General features: G+C 37.9%; 1 protein-coding gene across 1 annotated transcript in view; it reads left to right on the forward strand.

Moving 5' to 3' along the window:
* The window catches only part of ANO3 (anoctamin 3), a 452,166-nt gene extending 430,432 nt beyond the window's left edge, over nucleotides 1-21,734 (forward strand). Inside the window, 7 exon segments of the mRNA XM_055549165.1 lie at nucleotides 2,507-2,604; nucleotides 5,727-5,860; nucleotides 6,720-6,872; nucleotides 7,984-8,131; nucleotides 13,430-13,510; nucleotides 13,684-13,789; nucleotides 20,422-21,734. Coding sequence (XP_055405140.1) covers nucleotides 2,507-2,604; nucleotides 5,727-5,860; nucleotides 6,720-6,872; nucleotides 7,984-8,131; nucleotides 13,430-13,510; nucleotides 13,684-13,789; nucleotides 20,422-20,604 — 903 coding nt within the window. The 3' untranslated portion in view covers nucleotides 20,605-21,734.
* Nucleotides 21,735-23,405: the final 1,671 nt, after the last annotated feature.

Below are 23,405 nucleotides of genomic sequence, written 5' to 3' on the forward strand. Positions count from 1 at the left end.
AGAGTTCAGGGGGTCCTAAATTCATCCTGAAAAGGAGTATGCTTGTATAGGAGAACTGAAACTTTTCCACACGATAAAAACTACCACTGGCAAACCCTCTCTCTGGCTCAGATTGGAGAGTTTTAAGTTACTGGGCTGGAAACAGAAAAGCAGGCTCTTTGTGTCCTAAGTACTTGTTCCCTTTGAAGTCCCACTGGTACTGACTTGATAGAAATAGAAACTGTAGATCAAAGCTACAGAGACCATCAGCCTTATGAGCAGGACATGAACCCATTTCCAAAGAAAAAGACCTATGCTTTCCTACTCAAATAGTGCGCAGTTTCCAGCAAAACACATTGATTACAATTTTCATTGTAATCACATTTTTGTGTGTATAAGTTTCTAATGTTGCATTCATGCGTGCTCAGTCACTCAGCCATGTCTGACTTTGCAGCCCTATGGACTGTAGCCCACCAGGCTCCTCTGTCCATGGGATTTCCCAGGTAAGAATACTGGAGCAGGTTGCCGTTTCCTCCTCCAGAGGATCTTCCAGACCCAAGGATCGAACTCACTTCTCCTGCATTGGCAAGTGGACTCTTTACCACTGAGCCACCTGAGAAGCCCTCTAATGCTATTACTGAGGATCTAAAAAAGCAGTGGAGCACAGACAGGGCATCACTGGGCTCATACTGGCACACTGTTTTGTGGCGCACTTTTATCACTTAAATGCATTATAATATGCACAGATAATTCCTCCCTGGGCGATAGACCTTCCCTTCATCTTGAGAGTGGGTTAGACTTAGTGACTCACTTCTGAGAGAAAGGAAAAATGAGTAACTTTTCCATGGAAACACGTGGCAGATACTATACTTACCAAATGTTGAAGGTTAATATCACTAGTAATGGCCTGTAGATATCAGGTAACCCTGATGGTGAAAATGGCACTTAACCACTGTACCCTACCTCCATTCCCAAAACATATAACCCCAGTCTAAAGGTGAAAACATGAGATTAACCCAGCTTGGGGGATTGTCCACAGGATGCTTGTCAGTGGTACTCAAAATTGTTAAGAATATGAAAATCTGAGAAACTGCCTAGACCAAAGGAGACTGGGAGAGACATGACAAATTCTATGAGGTATCCCAGATTACATCCTGGAGCAGGTGAAATCTAAGTAAAGTCTGGAGTTTAGTTCATTGTTGTTCAGTCTCTAAGTCATGTCTGACTCTTTGTGACCCCATGGACTGTAGCTCTCCAAGCCTCCATGTCCTTCACTATCTCACAGAGCTTGCTCAAACTCATGTCTGTTGAATTGGTGATGCCATCCAACTATCTCATTCTCTGTCATCCCCTTCTCCTCCGGCCCTCAGTCTTTCCCAGTATCAGGGTCTTTTCCAATGTGCTGGCTCTTCTCATCAGGTGGCCAAAGTATTAGAGCTTCAGCTTCAGCATCAGTCCTTCCAATGAATATTCAGGGATGATTCTTTAGGATTGACTGGTTTGATCTCCTTGCTATCCAAGGCATTCTCAAGAGTTCTTCTTCAACATCACAGTTTGAAAGTATCAATTCTTTGCCACTCAGCCTTCTTTACGGTCCAAATCTCACATCTGTACATGACTACTAGAAAAACTATAGCTTTGACTCTACAGACTTTTGTCAGCAAAGCGATGCCTCTGTTTTTTAATACACTACCTAATAGAAATGTATTACTGTGAATTTCTTAGCTTTGACAATATACCTTGGTTCTGTAAGGGGCAGTGAAGGGAATTGGGAGAGGAGTGTATTGGCAATCTCTGTACTATTTTAGCTTTGCAAATTTTCTACAAATTTAAAATTTGCCTGAGGTAGGAAGCTTATTTTTAAAAATATAAACATTTTGTTAAATATTATAATATCACTTGGTTATTAAATTGATTCCTTGATGGTTCAGATGGTAAAGAATCTGCCTGCAATGCAGGATACCCAGGTTTGATCTGTGTGTCGGGAAGATCCCTTGAAGAAGGAAGTGGCTATCCATTCCAATGTTCTTGCCTGGGGAATCCCATGGACAGAGGAGCTTGGTGGACTACAGTCCATGGGATTGCAGAATCAGACATGACTGAGTGACTAATACTTACACTGTTTTCATAAAGTATTCCAGAACATTCATTAAATGCGATCATGCCTAACATGGAGCCTGGCAGTAGTAAGTGTTCATTAAAAGGTAGATTTGTTAGACTTCCCTGGTGGTCCAGTGGTTAAGATTTTGTGCTTCCAATGCAGAGAACACACCTCATGGGGTGGCCATGAAAAAAAAAAAAAGGTTTGTTGTTATTGCTGTTATAATTTTGATCAATATTCCAATATATTTACTGAAAACTTCCCTATCAAGTATCCTCATACATGGTATTCCTTCCTTGTTTTTATTCTCTTTATGCGTTGATATGAGGAGACATGGCTTTAGAATTTGCTATGCAGTTGGAAGATGGGGATGTTTAAGCTCTCTGAGAAGAGCAAGGTCCTTATTGCCCCTGTTGTTTGTTTCAGTGTCATCCCAGTGGCTGTTTGATAGACCTTTGCCTCCAGATGGGAGTTATCATGTTTTTGAAGCAAATATGGAACAACTTCATGGAACTGGGATACCCGTGAGTACTTAATTTTTAAACTGGCCACGTATAGCGTGACAGGTCTTCCCAGGTGGCACTAGTGGTAAAGAACCTTCCTGCCAATGCAGGAGACAGAAGAGACTCACATTCAATCACTGGCTCGGGAAGATCCCCTGGAGTAGGAAATCGCAACCCACTCCAGTATTCTTTCCTGGAGAATTCAGTGGACAGAGGAGCCTGGTGGGTTATAGTCTGTGGGACCTCAAAAAGTCAAACACAACCAAGTGTGCACACATATAGAGTGACAAAGAAGAAAGATACAGGTAGTATGGCTGGTTGTTAAGAAGTGGGCTTGGTTATCAGAGTCATAACAGTTCAGTTTCCATTCTGCTCCTCTCTAAAATGTGTGACCGTGTGTAAGTCAGTCTTTCTGTGCCTTAGTTTTCACATGTCCTAGAAGGGCTCAGTAGCTGTATCTTCTCAAGAACAGTTTAAAGGATTAATGGAAATAATGGATGTAGAATACTTGTATTCTGTTCAGTATCCTAACACACTTGTTGGTATTCTTAAAGTATTATTGATAGTGTGGGTTCTTGAGGACAAAAATAATTTCTGGTTTCTTTTGGAAACCAAAAGACTAAGGTTGTTGTTGTTTTTGTTTAATACAGAGAACCTCCACTCTGCCCACCTGCCAAAAAAAAAAATAATAAAATAAAATAAAGTTAAAATCATAGATGGGAATATTTAGGGCTCTTTGTTACAACAACAATAATTAAAAAAATCATTACACCGGTATTGGTTGTGACAATATCAAACCAACAGCATTCTATTTTTGTCCATATGGATAAATTCTGTGAAATGCTGACATAAAAGGACATTGAATGCTCACTTTTCATCTATTAAAATATATTATCCTTTAGAATATAGTGAAATAGAGTGTATTTAAACAATGTGATATGGAAGCTTTGAGGTCTAACCAAGCTAAAAACAATATAGTATTGAGAAATTTCCTTGCTATGGGGGAAGAACTGGTTAGTTAACTGATGCTATAAATAGTTTAGGCTCAGTCATCAAATTATGCCATATTTTTTTCTCCTCATTGACCCATAACTATATCAGGACATGCCTGAGCAGAGGGCTTGGAGAGGTGATATTAACCCTGAAATTGGTAATAAAGTATTGTGTTAAATTACAGACAGTCTTAGAGCACTGGACTGTGAAATTACTGAGGCCTGGTTCAGATTCGTTCTCTGCCTCTTGCTAAAGATACCCATAATTTACTTAACCTCTCTGAGACTTTATTTTTTAATTTGTAAAATAAGGGATTTATGAAGATTAGATTAGATGACACAATGGTCTTTAAATCTTCATCAATAAATGACAGAAGCTTTTTGTGAAGAGATATTTATACAAATCCTCAAGAGTCAAAACGGATTAAAGCGAATTTCCTCTGAATGAAGAGAGAATAGCAACAGAGGTTTGGGAATCCCAGTCCATTTTTCATACCCCTTTCTATCCTTGGCTCATCTCTTTGAACATAAATTTTGAAGAATGTAATTTGGAAATATCAGAATAAATCAGGTAGCAAGTGCCTACCATAGCATCTGACATGGTTTGGATGCTTCACAAGCAAAGTCACAATGGTGTGGTAGCCATTGTGGTATTAACATTGATCTTATTGTTATCACTATCCATGTGCTTCTATACATACTGTGCACTTTGGACAGCACCTTCCACCATGTCCTTGCCCAAGAGGTCAGCCTGGATTTTGTATTTCAAATCCCAAGGGTACCATTGCAAAGGATATCCTGGTGGGGTTTTTCCAACAATTGGATTAAGACCTTGCTGCAGAAAATGTAACAGGAGTGACCCAGTCCCTAAAGCAATAATTTTTAAACTTTAAACCACAATTCTCTTTCTTCAAGTAGAAGCTTAAGCAGATTGAAGTAAATAGCATAGAAGCAAGCTGGCTTTCCAACTCCAACCCTCTTTTTCATCTTAATGAGGCTCCAGAGGCAACCTACATGGAGCACACACTGAAGCACTCTGCCCGACGTTTTTATCCGGCTATGGTGGCTCTTCCAAGCCCCACTAAAGCTCTAAGTCCATGATTAATTACAACTGAGAGTTGGGTAGTGTTCACTGAGTCCTGTGAAATTCACTTTATCCTAGAGATAATTTTCATCTAACTCTTAAAATAATTAATTACCCAGAAGTCTATAATATTTGCATACCAGGATATTTCTGAGTCATATAATTTCAAGACTGCCCATGGACTGGGGAAAGAGTATTGTTACTTCCTTCCCAAGTCTGATAAATGGACTGAAACTTGGACTCATTGCAAGTTATTGTTCCCTATAGGAGCAGAGTGTAATCGCTTGAATGCTTCATGTTTATAGACTCAGAGAAGTGAAGTGCTAATGCACAGCTAATGCATTGTAGGGTGGAGACTAGAAATTACATCTCTTGAAACTCTAGGTAGGGCTCAATTAAATGATTTTACTCATGTTCAGAGAACACAGCCCAGACGATTTGGCAGGAAGGGCTCAGATACAATTACAGGCAGCACAGGAGTTTAAATATTTATATAGATGGGATCATAGAATCATAGAAATGAGACTCTGTCTAAACAATGTCAGGAAGCACCAGTGCATAGGAGGATCAACTCTGAGAAATATGTAGATGTTTACAGGGGCTAGGAAGTCTAGGGGTCCTTTGGTCCAGTGGTTAAGAATCCTGCTGCCAAGCGAGGGACATGGGTTTGATCCCTGCTCCAGGAAGATTCCTCATGCTGTGGGGCAACCAAGCCCAAGCACCACAGCTACTGAGCCTGTGTGTCACAACTACTGAAGCTCGTGTGCCCTAGAGCCTGTGCTCTGATGAAAGAGAAGTTACAGCAATGAAAAGCCCACCCACTGCAACAAGAGAATAGCCCCACCTGCCACAACTAGAGAAAGCCCACACGCAGCGACGAAAATGCAGCACAACCAAAAATAAATGAATAAATAACTTTGTAAAAACAAAGTTGAGGCCATACAAAGACCCCCGATTCCCAATACAGTTTCAAAGTAGTGAATGTTTCACTTTTCTTAATGCATTGTAAATTGTTTACCAGTTGCTTAAATAAGAGCTCAAAAGTCCTTTGTCTGCTCATAATGTAGATTGATCCAGAACTGGTGGTCACGACATAAAATCAAGCGGGGAATTCAAGATGCTTCCATCCCTCAGTGGGAAAATGACTGGAATCTGCAGCCCATGAATATTCACGGACTGATGGATGAGTACTTAGAAATGGGTATGGAACCTTCTGCAAAGCTATTTGACCTTCTTGATACTTTTTTCTACTTCACTCAGACTCTGATTCCAGAGAGAAAACCATCTCTCTCCTTTCCAACTCCAAGCTTTCTAAAACACATCTACACCTTTGTCTCAGCAGAGCTGGAGAAGATAATAAGGCAGTGCTCTTGGAAGGCTTATGCGTATTGCCCTGTCAACCATAACATTTGAGCAAAATGAAAGTATCTACCTTTTGAACAAATATTTTAAAGGAACAAAATAAAGCAAAACTCATTCCTACGTTAAGAAATGTATCATCCCACCCAAATAAAGCAGTAATTCTTTCTCACAGTAAATCTTTGCACAGATCCGTCTGAGTCTGGGATTCTTCAAGAAACTTATTTATATTATGAAAATAAGGATTGACTGTTAAGATCGCTGCATGTTGGTGTGTTGTTTTAATGTTTGGTTTTGTTCTCTGGCCCTCATTTTTCTCATCCAGAAAAACAGAAGACAAGATTAGGTCTCTTGCTTCTCTTCTAGGACTGAGCATTTTTCTTCAAGTTCTCTGACATTTTTCTTCCTTCTTGATGTATCACATAGAGATGAAACAGTCATAGAGCCTTTTACAGTCTATTGAGACCTGAGTTTGAATTCAGATTTTAAGCTTTTTTTAGCTATCTACCCTTTAGCCAGATTAACTAACACCTATGAGCTTCAAGTTTTCTCAACTGTAAAATAGGAGAAGCATACTTACTTTATAGGGTGTTGAAAGGATTAAAGGCAATCTATGTAAAGATGCCTAATATGACGCAAAGAAGACACTCAGTAAATGAGACTGTTTATATTACTAATTTTCTAACTCTCTGCCTTTACAGTTTTGCAGTTTGGTTTTACTACCATCTTCGTTGCAGCTTTTCCTCTGGCCCCTCTTTTGGCTTTGTTAAACAATATCATCGAAATCAGGCTGGATGCATACAAATTTGTCACCCAGTGGCGGAGGCCTTTGCCAGCCCGAGCAACCGACATAGGTAAGATTCAGGAACTACATGGGTTTTTGCATTGCTAAGGCCAAGTGGTGGCTTGATCTTACTTAGCACCATATGTGTTTCTATTGCTGGGGCTCCCTTCCAACCATAACAAAACTGTTTTCATTAACGAAAGAATAAAATGAGAGTAATTTTATTTATAACTCTTGGCTGAGAGTAAGTTCTTACTGAGCATTCCTATTTCATAAACTTGTTTATAACTGTAAAGGATGTCATATATGCCTTTCTAGGACTTATTTTTTTCATATCATTGTTTTTTAAAGTTAATTTTAACCCTATTTGAAACATCAATTTTGACCAAAATCAATAGTCTGTTGATACGATATACAATTTCAAAGCCTGTTTTGTGTATCTATGTGATGCCAGATTGGTTGACATTTTCTACTTCTTAAGAAACCAGTGATTTCCGGATCTTGTCACTAAACTAGTTTTACTTTTTCATATTTTTACATTAAAAATGTTTTTGACAAAGATAAAGGCAAAATTCATAGTGAATGCAGATATTTTGGGGTTCACACAATGAATTACTACTATACTTTTATTGGTTTTAGTACTAATCAAGTTCTATATATAGGCTTTGAAGAATCTTAAGCAGCTATGCCATATATCATTGTTAAAAATAAAAACCAATTCCAACAATCTTCTAATTTTCAAATCTCTGTAGATGGGATCTTCCTCCTCTCTATAGAAAGTATTCAGTAGCTGTAATATCTGTAGTGAGATACATACCATCCTTAGAAAGTAAATAATGGACAGAGCTTGGTTCCAACATTGGCTTCTCTGGTGACTCAGACAGTAAAGAATTGTCTCCAGTGTGGGAGACCTGGGTTCGATCCCTGGGTCAGGAAGATCCTCTGGAGAAGAGATGGCTACCCACTCCAGTATTCTTGCCTGGAGAATTCCTTGGACAGAGGAACCTGGTGGGCTATAGTCTACGGGGTCCCAAAGAGTCAGAGACAACTGAGCAACTAACACTTTCACAATACTTGGTTCCAGCAGAACTGAAACATCTTTTCCAAGTTAAAGGCTGGAGAACTAAAGGATTTTCTTTTTTTTTCTTTTTATTCGCTGTCTTTTATCTTTCTCCTACTAGGTATCTGGTATGGAATTCTTGAAGGAATTGGTATATTGGCTGTGATCACTAATGCATTTGTAATTGCTATAACATCTGATTACATCCCACGTTTTGTCTATGAATACAAATATGGCCCCTGTGCAACTCATTTTGAATATAGTGAAAGGTAAGGTTGAACTTTACACAGTTTATGTTTGTCATTAAATAGAACTTACTGGGCAGTTTTGTTCTGTGACCATTAAGGGTAATGTTTCTGATCATTGTGTTTCTATATTTATTAGATGAAATCAACTGGGATAAAAAGCACAACAGTGTTTTACAGAAAATAATTTTAGAGTCTCTCTATGACTTTCTGTGTAAATTCATCACTGGCATTAAAATGGTAAAAACGTTATAATGTATTTAGAAGTCAGATTTAAAACCAGGAGAGACCTTAAAAATCATCCAGTAATTTTCTGTCTATGAAGTGAAGTGATATGAAAAGTTGTCTAGTCTGTCCGACTCTTTGCAACCCCATGGACTATACAGTCCATGGAATTCTCCAGGCCAGAATACTGGAATGGGTAGCTGTTTCCTTCTCCAGGGGATCTTCCCAACCCAGGGATCAAACCCAGGTCTCCCACATTTCAGGCAGATTCTTTACCCTCTGAACCACAAGGGAAGCCCAAGAATACTGGCATGGGTAGCCCATCCCTTCTCCAGCTGATCTGCCCAACTGAGGAATTGAATCGGGGTCTCTTGCATTGCAGGTGGATTCTTTACCAACTGACCTATCAGGAAATTGAGGCCCATAATAGTTAATCGGTTACTGAAGGGAATTAAACTAGGTTGTGAGGAGATGCAGAATGTAAAGAAACTGTCAGCTATATAAGAGATTTTTCTAAAGGAATTTACTGCTAGAGATTTTAAGGATGCAGAAAAGGATACCCTAGACCTGCCTCCTTTTTCCTTTTCATTAAAATTTAAATCAACACTTCCAGGGTTTCTCGACCTCTGCACTATTGATACTGCAGAGCAGATAATTCTGTTTTTGAGGAGGAGGGGACATCCTGTGCATCTTACGATGTTTAGCAGCACCCATGGCCTCTACCCAGTGGATACCAAAAGCAACCTCCCTGCTCCCCAAGTTGTGACAACCACAGATGTCTCCAATCATCACAAAATAGTCACTGGGGAACAAAATTTCTCATTTTATTAATGGAACCATTGCCTTAGGGGACATGGACTTTCCAGATCTTTCCTTCTTGAAAATGTGTGTTAGGGAAGAATGAAAGGGAGTGCTGCACTTGGCAACAGAGAGAAACTGGAGTTTTTAGCTAGAGGGTAGCTTTAGGCGTAAAAGTAGTGATAAGTGATTAGTAGTGCTAGGAGAAGCTGCCTCTCCTCCCTTCAGGAGCAGCTCTGGGCTTGCATCTTATCTAGATACAGGACTTGTGCCCCAACAGGGCGAGTCCTGGTTAGGAAGACATCAGCTCTTGGTTCTGCTGATGAACTAACTAATTTGTCTCAGAACATTGCAGTGCCTTTCTGAACAAAAACAAACATCTCAATTTTTCAAAGAGAGGTAATAAAGACATGAGATTTTATTTTATATTTTAGAGTCTTGTCAAGAGATTTTTGACTTGAAGTCAAACTCCCTAGACTTAAGTGTTAACTTTGCTTCTTACTAAAAGGCACATCATCAATCTGGACCTTTGTTTCAGAAATGATGTCTAAGGTAATATTTTATAAACTGTAAAACACAAAACACTAAAAAAAAAAGATTTTAATATTAGTAGTGAAAAATCACAAAGTCCCTTTTTTCTTAATTCAAAATGGTCTAGAAGCAAACTTCAAAGATTTGAAATACGGAGCACAATCCGCACCCCTCTTCCTCACAGGCATTATTTGTTAGTGTCTTTACCGCCACCTAGTGGCAGGTGAGAGTGAGATTGGCTGGGCACCAGCTGTCTTACATTCCAGTCCTGACTTGTCACTTAGTCAGCATATGAGCCCTTCTCCATAAGCAGTGACTAGGGATGCAGAATCATTTCAAGGAGACATGTGGTGGGCTGATGTGAGGCTGAAACCACACGTTCTCAAGGGCTACCTGTATTTAATTTTCTCTGGATATGCTTAGCAGCTAAATTGGAGTACCGTCATTCAGATTGGAAATTTCCAGAGCAAGAGGGCGAAAGGACAAGGTGTCAGTGGAGAGGAGAATATTGGCAAGAGATCAGCTTAAATGATAAATTATGAGGTCTAGGATGGACAGGGAGGGGAGAGAAGTCAGTGGGACCCTATAATTAATATTTGGAGGTTTAGAATAAGATAAACGGGCACTCAAATCCAAGCTCTAAGAACACTGTGTTCCAGGCAGGTTCTCAATCTGTGGCTTGCATGTCTTCTTCAGTGTTCATGAGGTCAATACTATTTTCATAATAATACTAAGATACTATTTGCTTTTTTACCACATTGAAGTCCGCACAGATGGTACAAAAGCACTGGTGGATAAAATTTTTTGATGGCTTTGCATCACTCAAAGCAGTGGCACCAAAAACTACTAGTAATGATTGTATTTCTCACTACAGTCGCCATTTTTAAGATGCCAGTATGAAATTTCAGATGGTTGAATACCATTACCGATGCAATGGATGTGAGTTTGAGCAAACTCCAGGAGGTAGGGAAAGACAGGGATGCCTGGCGTGCTGCCGTGCATGGGGTCGCAAAGAGCTGGACACGACTTAGCAACTGAACAACAAGACATTTCAAAATATCTTGGATGAAGCAGTAATAATTATTAATTGTATCAAGTCTCTACCCTTGAATAAATGTCTTCTCAATATTCTATCTGACAAAACACGAAGTGTGCATGAAGCACGTGTGCTATATCCTGAAGTGTGATGGGAGTGTCACAGAAGAGCACCTGTGTGATTGCTGGAGCTGCATACCAAACCAACATTTTTTTCAACAATTGCCAGACAAAGAACAATTACCAAACAAACTATGAGTATTCCGACTTGGGTATTTAGCAAACACTCTTTTATAAAATGCACAAAACTAGCTTGTCATTTTAAGGAAAATAATCAAGAATGTTTGTGGGGCTTGAGAGTTTCCCAGTATTTATTTTTTCTGATAAAAATCAGTGGTGATATTAACAATTGTGCTTTTTCATGGTCTTCAGTAAAAAATAAATCAACATATGGGATATCCGCATAAGCAGCGGTCCCCAAACTTTTTGGCACCAGGGGCCAGTTTTGTGGAAGACAGTTTTTCAAGACCTGGGAGAGGAGGGATGGTTTGGGGTGATTCAAGTGCATCACATTTATTGTGCACTTTATTTCCAATCTAGTGCTACTGCCGATCTGACAGGTACCAGTCTATGGCCAGAGGTTGGGGACCCCTGATTTAGGGAAAAGATATTCTCCAAATGGCCCCTATTTGATATCACAGAATCATGCTTGGATAAATGATGAATTCAGAGTACAAGATAGACCTGCTATGAAACAGTTTATGTGAAAGTTCATTGAAACTTTAAGATTCCACTTTGCAACAAAAATTTGAGAAATTACCATAGGTAGGGCTTTGGTGGAATACCAAAGAAAAATACTGACCTTTATCTGAAATATTAAAATAGTCTTTTTCCAACTAGTTAATTGGTATGAGGCCAGATTTTCTACTTGACCTTCAACAAAAACAACACATTGCAACAGATTTAATGCAGGTATCCCAAGATGACTCAAGTGGTAAAGAATCCACCTGCCAATGCAGGAGACCCAAGAGACTTGGATTCAATCCCTGAGTCAGGAAGATCCACTGGAGGAGAAAATGGCAACCCACTCCAGAATTCTTGCCTGGGAAATCCCACAGACAGAGGAGCCTGGTGGACTACAGTCCATCGGGTCGAAAGAGTTGGACACGATGGAGCACACCTGAGTATCTTGTTGTTCTGTCGCTCAGTCGTGTCTGACTCCTTGCGACCCCATGGACTGCAGCACGCCAAGCTTTCCTGTCCTTCACCATCTCCTGGATCCTGTTCAAACTCATGTCCATTGAGTCAGTGATGGCATCCAACCATCTCATCTTCTGTTGTCCCCTTCTCTTCTTGCTTTCAATCTTAGCTGTCTTCTATTAAGGCAGATATTAAGGTATTTTGCAAACATGTAAATCTGTGTCATCTCTCACTCCAATTTTTTCTTTTGGAACATATATTTTTCAAATGTGTTTGTATATTATTTGAATGGATTTGATAGTTATTTACAACGAGTTAACATAATATGTTCTAAATTTCTCTTTCAATTTCTAATGTGGTAAATATCAATTGATACGCATGCTTGCATGCTAAGTCACTTCAATCGTGTCCAGCTCTGCAACCCCATGGGCTGTAGCCTGCCAGGCTCTGCTGTCCGTGGGATTCTCCAGGGAAGAATACTGGAGTTGGTTGGTATGCCCTCCTCTAGGGGATCTTCCCAACCCAGGGATCGAAACAGTGTCTCTTATCATTTTCTGCATTGGCAGACGGGTTCTTTACCACTAATTCTACCTGGTTGCTCTTATGCAAATAGCTTCTTGAGATCCTCAATGCCTATTTTAAATGTAGAGGGTATCTGAAACCAGAAATTTTGAGAATTATAGTACTAAAGAAAGCCATTTCGTTTCTGTAAATATTAGTTTTTTTAATCCACATGGTGGAAATAATAAGCTTCTAAAGTTATTGTAAAATTTGACCCTGATTACAATTTAATACTGAACCATCAGGGTAGGGAATTTTGCCTATATTGTTTACTGTTGAATACCAAGTATCTAGAATGTTCTAACAAATTTTAGGTCCTCAATATATAAATTGAAAAAGTTAAATCACAAATAAGCATTTTTATCAACTGGCTGCTTGATTATAATTATCCAAATACTGTAACATGTATATATATGTATATTTATAAAAGTATATTTATGCAATTTCAATGCATATGAAATAACCACAATGCCCACTGCATGAAAGAAAGTGAAAGTGAAGTCGCTCAGTTGTGTCCGATTCATTGCGACTCCATGAACGGTAGCCTACCAGGCTCCGCCGTCCATGGGATTTTCCAGGCAAGAATACTGGAGTGGGCTGCCATTTCCTTCTCCAGGGGATCTTCCCAACCCAGGGATCGAACCCGGGTCTCCTGCTTTGCAGACAGATGCTTTACCGTCTGGGCCACCAGGGAAATCCACCCACTGCATAGTGAACATTTAATAAAATATAAGTCAGGTGATAGGGCAAGACAGAAACTATTGCAGGGAAATCGCAGGCAAGAGTCAGTCTCATTAAGTTATAATCACAGGTATAGTGAGTCAGGGAATAGAATCAGAGAGCTGAGTTGCTCAGAGTTTATAAATAGAATGAATGGCATAACAGCACTTATTAAATCCCATCATTTGTAATGAAGGAGTTGGATTAGAAATTTATGAATCTGAGTCACATGATGCTTTCTTTTCTTTTCAGTTGTTTAACAGGATATGTCAACAATAGCCTATCCTTCTTTGACCTGAGTGAACTTGGCATAGGAAAATCTGGGTATTGCAGGTACTTAAAAATTATAGCTGTCTTTTCTTTTTGCTTTCACCATTCCATCTCCTCCATTCAACATGTTAATGGGAACATTGAAATTGTCATTTTGAAGTTTTGGCAAATAAAGAACATTTGGGATCTTCACATCTTGATCTCTAATCTCCAAACTCTGTTTTTGTGGATTTTAGGTACCGAGACTACAGAGGTCCTCCTTGGAGTTCCAAACCCTATGAATTCACCCTCCAATACTGGCATATCCTCGCTGCTAGACTGGCCTTCATTATTGTGTTTGAGGTTAGTCACAGGCTGATAAAATTACTGTAGATAAACACTTTTCCAACTGATACATTAACTGTCTTTTTGAATTCAGTTTCTCACTGACTTCCAAAACTGGAGCTGACTATGTACCTGTAAAAGATTTAAATACAATGAAACCATGGTGACAAGTACAAAAAAAGCAAGGGCTGAATAATGTAAGTTAAAGAGTATTTATATCAGAAAACTAGGATAATCTCTAGGTCCACGGTGGACCTACATATTATCACACTTAGTGAAGTAAGCCAGACAGAGAACGACAAATATATTCCACTTATTTGTGGAATGTAAAAAAGTGACACAAATAAATTTATTTATAAAACAGAAACAAACTCACAGACATAGAAGACAAATGTATGGTTACTAAAGGAGAAAGAGGGGGATAAATTAGGAGTTTGGGATTAACATATACGTATATACGTGAACTGTGAACTTCCAGATGTTCAAGCTTGTTTTAGAAAAGGCAGAGGAACCAGAGATCAAATTGCCAACATCCGCTGGATCATTGAAAAAGCAAGAGAGTTCCAGAAAAACATCTAGTTCTGCTTTATTGACTATGCCAAAGCCTTTGACTGTGTGGATCACAACAAACTTGAAAATTCTGAAAGAATAGGGAATACCAGACCACCTGACCTGCCTCTTGAGAAACCTATATGCAGGTCAGGAAGCAACAGTTAGAACTGGACATGGAACAACAGACTGGTTCCAAATAGGAAAAGGAGTACGTCAAGGCTGTATATTGTCACCCTGCTTATTTAACTTCTATGTAGAGTACATCATGAAAAACGCTGGGCTGGAAGAAGCACAAGCTGGAATCAAGATTGCTGGGAGAAATATCAATAACCTTAGATATGCAGATGATACCACCCTTATGGCAGAAAGTGAAAAGGAACTAAAGAGCCTCTTAATGAAAGTGAAAGAGGAGAGTGAAAAAATTGGCTTAAAGCTCAACATTCAGAAAACTAAGATCATGGCATCTGGTCCCATCACTTCATGGCAAATAGATGGGGAAACAGTGGAAACTGTGTCAGACTTTATCTTTTTGGGCTCCAAAATCACTGCAGATGGTGACTGCAGCCATGAAATTAAAAGATGCTTACTCCTTGGAAGAAGTTATGACCAGCCTAGATAGCATATTGAAACGCAGAGACATTACTTTGCCAACAAAGGTCCGTCTAGTCAAGGCTATGGTTTTTCCTGTGGTCATGTATGGATGTGAGAGTTGGACTGTGAGGAAAGCTGAGTGCCAAAGAATTGATGCTTTTGAACTGTGGTGTTGGAGAAGACTCTTGAGAATCCCTTGGACTGCAAGGAGATCCAACCAGTCCATTCTAAAGGAGATCGGTCCTGGGTGTTCTTTGGAAGGAATGATGCTAAAGCTGAAACTCCAGTACTTTGGCCACCTCATGTGAAGAGTTGACTTATTGGAAAAGACTCTGATGCTGGGAGGGGTTGGGGGCAGGAGGAGAAGGGGACGACAGAGGATGAGATGGCTGGATGGCATCACCAACTCGATGGACATGAGTTTGAGTGAACTCCGGGAGTTGGTGATGGACAGGGAGGCCTGGCATGCTGCAATTCATGGAGTTGCAAAGAATCAGACACGACTGAGCAACTGAACTGAACTGATTACTATATATCAAATAGATGACAAAAAATGACCTACTATATAGCTTAGAAAACTATATTCAATATTTTATAATAACCTATAAGGTAAGAGAATCTGAAAAAATAGATGTATATGTATATATATGTCAGTCACTTTGCTTTATACCTGAAGCTAACACAGCATTATAAATCAACTGTACTTCAACTTAGTTATGAGCACCATAGTAAACAAATTTAAAAAGGAAAGAATGATTTTCCTAATCTAACAAAAGAACCCAAATTTGTTCATCGGATGGAGAGATTATCTTCTGAACAATCAACTCTAATTATAGTTAATCATATGTATTTGTGAAAGTGAAAGTGAAGTCTCTCAGTTGTGTCTGACTCTTTGCAACCCCGTGGACTGTGGCCCATCAGGCTCCTCCGTCAATGGGATTCTCTAGGCAAGAATACTGGAGTGGGTTGCCATTTCCTCCTCCATGTGTATTTGTATAAGCATACAAATAATTCAGTAATTTATGCCTGAGAACACTTTTATAAAAATTGCACAGATTTTGATGATCAGAGTGATACAGTAAATACTAGATTGTAGTCCTGTTAAGAAATTTAGAGAAGCTACAATATCATTGCCTTGCTTAAAATACAGCCAGCCTGATACAGTGAAGAACTTAATTAAATGCCTCAGTTACCAACAACCTTCCATCATGGATCCATGACACCAATGATTCCCTCTTTTTTTGTTCTCTTTTCATTCCCTGCTACCCACTCCCTCCATAAGCACCCACTCTGTCTTCTTCTGTGGAAGATGCTCCACATCTTTATTTGAATATATGTTTGTTTATAAATATATATATGTGTGTGTGTGTGGTATTACTTTAAGTACTATTTTTCAGAATTAATTCAATGGTATTAGGTAATAATTCATTTTATCTCTTGCCATTGTACTTTTTCAGATCTAGAGAGACATCTATCCATGAGATCTGTAATTTATTTTGTTTACTTATGATATTTAATCAAAATTAAATACCATATGCTCCTTAAGATAGGTACTTAGACCTACAATAATTCTCTACCTCAATGTGTCTGTTATTAAGACTATAGGACATGTTATCTTGTAAACACATTAAGGGTTTTTAAGGAGTATTTTACTCGGGTGTGGAATTGTTAGTTTATATGCGAACTTGGTTCCATGTATAATAATACCGACAGAGTCCTCTTCAAAATTCTCCTGGATTTTCACCAGATTTTCATAGTATCTGATTTCTAATATTTTGCAGTTGTACAAGAGTAAGGTAATATTTTGCTTTAATTTTTTTTTTATAACCTGTTTACTAATGGCACTGACCATCACTTTTAGTACCAGAAAGCCATTTAGGCTTCCTTTTTTGGTAAGTGTATTATAACTTTGATCCATTTTGGATTGTGTTTCCAGTATATTTGTTACTAAATTTTATGATTTCCTTATCTATTTTATCCCATGGACAGAGGAGCCTGGTGGGCTGCAGTCCATGGGGTCACTAAGAGTCGGACACGACGGAGCGACTTCACTTTCACTTTTCACTTTCATGCACTGGAGAAGGAAATAGCAACCCACTCCAGTGTTCTTGCCTGGAGAATCCCAGGGACGGGGGAGCCTGGTGGGCTGCCGTCTATGGGGTCGCACAGAGTCGGACACGACTGAAGCGACTTAGCATAGCATAGCATATCTATTTTATATATTAATCTTCACCAGTTATATACATAGCAGATGTCATTTTTTGTCCACAACCTATTAGTCTTACCTGTAAACAGATACTATTCAATTCTGATGTAGTCAAGCCCATAATTGTTTACCTTTCATGGTGTGTGCTTATTCTGCATAGCTTAGTTAGGACATTTTCCTTATCTCCAATTCAAAAAGGTATTCTACTACATTTTTACTATTAACTCTATAGTTTTACCTATCACATGTCTTTAAGATACCTGGAGTTCTTATAGAGTCTGAAAGAAAAAGTTATTTTTTTATTCTCCATATAGTAAAATAATTTTTGCACTGTGATTTACTGAATAATCTATTATCTACCCACTGACTTGTAAAACCATCTCTGTTATATTTCAAGTTCCTATATTGTCACGGGTATATCTCTGACCTCAGTATTTTGAGTTATCACTCTGTCTTTAGTAACTGGATCACTATTGCACTATATAAATGCAATATTTAAATATTTCATATCCGATAAAGCAAGTGACCTTCCATTCCTGCCACATTTTCTCTTAATTTAAACAATTATCATAGCTATTTGGAATTATTAATCATTCATCTAAACTGTTTTTCAGGTTCCTTCAAATATTGAGCAAAGACCTTGGTTAGAATTACATTTGTAGAAATCAAATTTTGACTTATTTACAAAATCTGTTGTTTCATTAACGAACGTGGAATTTATTCAAATCGTTCTATTCCTTTAATAGATTTGTAAATATTCTTTTGCTTATTTTTCCCTTTTAATTTCTAGAAAATTTATAGATATTTTTTATTGCTGTTATGAGTACTCTAAACCTCCCTTACATGATTTGCTTGATTTTTGCTGGAATACCAATAATATTTTTAAGATGATCATACTTCCTTATTTAAGTTCTAGTATTCTGTCTGGTAAATCTGGTGAATTTTCTTTTCAAATGATAACACCAGTTGTAAATAACAACAGTTTTGCATCTTGAATTCCACAGTTTCATTGCTTTTGTTTGCCTTACTGTATAGCTGGAAACCAATAGGATGTTGAATAGCAGCAGTGTGAACAACCATGTCTTGTTTCCATCTTCAATGGAAACACTTCTGGTTTTTTAAAGTATATAATTTGCTGTAGGTTTTTCAAGATAAACTCTATCACTGTAAGAAAATTGTCATTTGTTACTGGTTGTGAGAGTGCCTTGATAAATGGGTATTAAAATCTAACTTAAAGAAGATTTCCTTTTTAGTATTAAGCCACCCTTTCATATCAATTTCTGAGAATCAGTTTGTAGGTTCACTTATTACCATTGTATACGACTTGGAGATCATGGCATCCGATCCCATCACTTCATGTGGAAACAGTGACAGATTGTATTTTGGGGGGCTCCAAAATCACTGAAGATGGTGACTGCAGCCATGAAATTAAGACGCTTCCTCTTTGGAAGAAAAGCTATGACAAACCTAGACAGCGTATTAAAAATCAGAGACATCGCTTTGCAGGCAAAGGTCCGTATAGTGAAAGCTATGGTTTTTCCAGTAGTCATTTACAGATGAGATTTGGACCATAAAGAAGCCTGAGTGCCAAAGAATTGATGCTTTCAAACTGTGGTGCTGGATAAGACTCTTGAAAGTCACTTGGACTGCAAGGAGATCAAACCAGTCAATCCTAAAGGGAATTAACCCTGAATATTCATTGGAAGGACTGATGCTGAAGCTGAAGCTCCAGTACTTTGGCTTTTTGAGAAGTGAAGAGCTGACTCACTGGAAAAGATCCTGATGATGGGAAAGACTGAGGGCAACAGAAGAAGGGGGCAGCGGAGGATGAGATGGTTGGATGGCATCACCAGCTCAATGGACATGAGTCTGAGCAAGCTCCAGGAAATGGTAAAGGACAGGGAAGCCTAGCATGCTGCAGTCCTGAGTCACAAAGAGTCAGACATGACGGAGTGACTGAACCACATAGGACTTGGAGCATATTCCTGCTTACTAATTTAAATTGTAACAAATGTTTCTAATTTTTACTTCTGTGCTCTTGAGTCACATTGCTGGCTATTCTGTGAATATCAAGTATTTGGTCGGGCAGGAAACTCTTGATCTGCTTATCTATGGGAAAGTATGACTTGCATTTCTATGATTTACTATGTAGTGCTATTTCCCTGGACACGTACAGCAAGCCTAGTTAACAGTACCTTTTTCCTTTCCGCATAGAGATTAAGTCCTAAGTCCTTCAAGTGAATGGGTTCTTTTCTACAGATCATCCTAACTCTATCAGATTTTTTTTTTAATCAATGTGACTCAAGAGCACAGAAGTAAAATTTAGAAATATTTGTTACAATTTAAATTAGTGAATGGGTTCTTTTCTACAGATCATCCTAACTCCATCAATCAGATTTTTTTTAATGAGAAATTAAAAGACCTATTATTCATGGGAAAAGAAAAAAGATTCATTTATAATAGTTGAAGGTACTATTTAAGCAGTGCTTATACTGTACCAGGTACCCCTTTGAACTTTTCACATATATTTGCTCTTTTAATTCTTATACCAACTTTAAAAGATACCAATATTAGCATCATTTTAGAGCTGAGACATAGAGAACATAAGTGATTTGCATAAGGTTACACAGCTAAGAGTGTTGGAGTGAGATTCAAACACATGCAATTTCATTCAGCATCTGTACTTTTAATCACAAGCATATTACCTTTTGATTTTTGTTCCTGCTTTTTTTAATGCAATACTTTTATCAGTTTATTTTAGTATAATATATTTTATCATAGAATAAATGTTGATAAAGATAAGTTATTTTAGAGCAGTTATAATAATATATGATTTTAATAGAGTAGATATTCTGAAAAATGTGTATACTGGGGTCTGAGTCCACATTCAGCTTCACAGCTTCACTGTATTCTGTATGGTTCATACACTGTGTGTTATAACATCTTATAATGAAGGAATTTTCCCTGCGTATGGTCTTTCTTATCCATGTATGACAATGCATATCATAGCAGTATTGCATAGTATATAAGGGTTTTATGGGTGTGTATGTCAGATTCATTCAGTGTTTGTAAGGTGACATCAACACGTTTTTGTTGTAATACTTATTAGATGGAAGGCAATAAATGTATCCCCAATATAGTTTTGGGATATCTCCAAAATATTCCCAAAATATTCTAGATGGTACATACCGAGTTCTGATGCTTGATTGTAAGGCAAACACAGCATTGTTCATGACTATTTTGTTTTATAATTAGCATTTCAGAATCGTTGAAAATGTACTTTCTCCTCTTAAACTTTCAGCACCTTGTTTTTGGGATCAAGTCTTTCATCGCATACCTGATTCCGGATGTACCAAAGAACCTATATGACCGAATAAGACGGGAGAAGTACTTAGTCCAAGAAATGATGTACGAGGCTGAACTAGAACACTTGCAACAGCAGCGGAGAAAAAGTGGTCACCCTGTTCATCATGAATGGCCTTAGTGGATCTGTTGCCCAGTGGGGGCAATACCATTAGTGGACATGATGGCAAATTATAATTCTAGGTGGAATCTAAGAGGAAGGCATACCTGGCAAACCACATGTATAATATGATACTTGGAAATACATCACAGCCATCTCTGGATTTGAAATATCCAGTCGTCTAGGGAAGAAGAAAAATGGCTCATGACCTTAAAAAATGGTTAGATTGACATTGCAGGAAGCCAGGGTCTAATTCTCAGAACCAGCCTCAGGGAGTTGTGTGTTTGGAAATCTCCACCTTCCATCAACACAGTATACTAGGAAGGGTGATGACGAGGTTTCTAATGACAGATTTCCTTGTAAATGTACACAAGTCAGGCATGACTTAAAGTATCATGTGGTCCTCATGTGCACACTAATCTGACTTTGGAACCTTAGGTTGAGTTGAGCTACTTACCAAGAAATGACAAATCAGTTATTGCCTTTGCTGCCAGAACTCCACGTCCCTTCAAGTTATTATTTTATAAGAATTTCCTTTGTTTCTTGCTGGGATTTTTGGATCTGTGTCACAGGAAATTCATGTTGTTTTTCACTGACTATGCAGTTGAAGAGTTGCACAACTTCAGTAGTCAAACCAAAAATCTAAGACTCCAAAAAGAATACCATTCATTGAAATAATACTCTATTGCATTGGCTGCGTTCAAATCTGTTTTATCACTAGCAGATTCACTTTCACTGCCTTTTTTTCTCCTTTACTAAAGGCCAATGGAGTCATATTGTTATAAAATATGGATGCTCATTCTCATATCATTTAGAAGATAATGAATCTGTATTTTACTGTGGAAGGCTGTTTTATAGTATATTTAATTTCCACCTCCCTGATTTATTACAGTTCTCACAGAATAACTTGAAATGCTGTAAATATATTGATTTTCCTTGTACCTTTGCACCTTGCAATATGGAACACAAGTTATTAATACAATTCATGCAGCTCTGAGACCAGTTACACAATATTCCATTGTAGCTTGTTTATTCAGGAAAACAGAAGCCAGATGCTTTGCAACATGTAAGCTTTTCCAACAACGTGCACTCTTGCTCGTGAGCTGATGAAAACAATGCATGAATATAAATTTATATTATTTGTAAAAGAACACATTTTTTTGAGTTTTACTTTCTCTTCATCACTGAAGGGAGTTTTCTGTTATTTCTTTGGTAGATTGATTTGGTTTATTTTTGAAAACTCACTAGAAAGAAACTCAAATTAATTGTGAAAGACATCGTTTTTGCTTGTTGTGGAGTTGCTGTTTCTCTGAACTCTGTGAGCATGAATGTTCACAGACTGATGTTGAGGAAGCATTCAAATAAAGTCTGGTGGAGGCATAAACTATGGGGGTAGGATGGGAAGAAAGAGAAGAGTTGAATTAAGAAAATATATAGTAGAAATCAAGACACTTTTAATTGCAAAACAAAGCTAATCTCAATTTTCTTCTTCTGGGAATGGGATGAGGCATGCATAATCGTGGTGGTAGTTGCTAAGTCATGCCCATTTTTTTGAGACCCCATAGACTGTAGCCTGCCAGGCTCCTCTGTCCATGGGATTCTCCAGACAAGAATATTGGAGGGTTTGCCATTTCCTTATCCATGGGATCTTCCCGACCCAGGGATCGAACCCAAATCTCGTACATTGACAGGCAGACTCTTTACCACTGAGCCACTAGAGAAGCCCGTATGTAATCATGCATTCATACACACATGTGATTTTTTTTGTGTGCCGTTTAAAGGTACAGTTATTTCCAAAATTTATAAAGACCAGTGGAAATAAAACTACTTTGTATATATGCAAGGGTTTCTCTAGCAAGAAAAATCATAAAGTTTCTCTTCACTATTTAAAAAATTTTAACAATGAAGTTTTTTTTGTTTTGTTTTATTTTAGTTTTCCTTCTTTCTCTCCAGAGATAAATAAATCACAGTGGTTGGTTGATTTTTGTCAAAAATACTTCCCTACCTGCCCTCTGATTCTGAGCAAGAGGAAGAACTTCAGACTCTAAATGTCCCTCCCATCCCCTTGTCTCAAGGAATTCTTCCATTCAGATTCCAGAATCTTCCTCAGATTCCAGAGAGGTTTTGTTTCTGCCACCTGCCTATTCACAGTAACTAATTGTACTAACTTCACAAAGAAACTTTAAATACTTCCATTTTGTAGCATCTGCATTTCCTTTTCTTTGTTTGTTAAATATATACACATGCCTGAGGATAAATACTCTCTATGCCTATTGAAGACATAAATGAACCTGACATTTATGTCCTTTTACAATTAGGGACACAAGGCAAAGCCATTTGCCTTATAGTAAAGAATACAGATAGCCCTTGAGAATTTGTCTCTTTCTGAGTTATTTTTATATAACCATATAAAATCATATTGATTACCTAGCAGGAATAAATGAAAAGAAAAAGGTATTTTTAATAAAAATTATGATACATAGATTTAGGAAATGCCTTCTCTGATATTTTTGAAATCGATGGAAAAATAGAGAAACAATGAAAAAAATTATCTGAAATTCTCCTTTTGTGAACCAGTGCAGTAGAATCTAGTTATATCTTCATCATTGTTGACAGCAAAATATTGACAGCCCCTCACGGTATATCAGTTTTAGACAACTCAGCTTTAGTTGAGAGAAATATTTTATATCATGGTTTTCGTATGAATACAAATTATTTCTCAAAGATTTATATAACACACTATTCTCAGGAATTCTGTATTACATGAATGCTGCTTATATATTTTCTTATTCTAAATTGTTGTCTTTTCAAGCAGATAACTA

This window comes from Bubalus kerabau, chromosome 15, assembly GCF_029407905.1.
Source record: "Bubalus kerabau isolate K-KA32 ecotype Philippines breed swamp buffalo chromosome 15, PCC_UOA_SB_1v2, whole genome shotgun sequence".
Classification (NCBI taxonomy): Eukaryota; Metazoa; Chordata; class Mammalia; order Artiodactyla; family Bovidae; genus Bubalus; species Bubalus kerabau.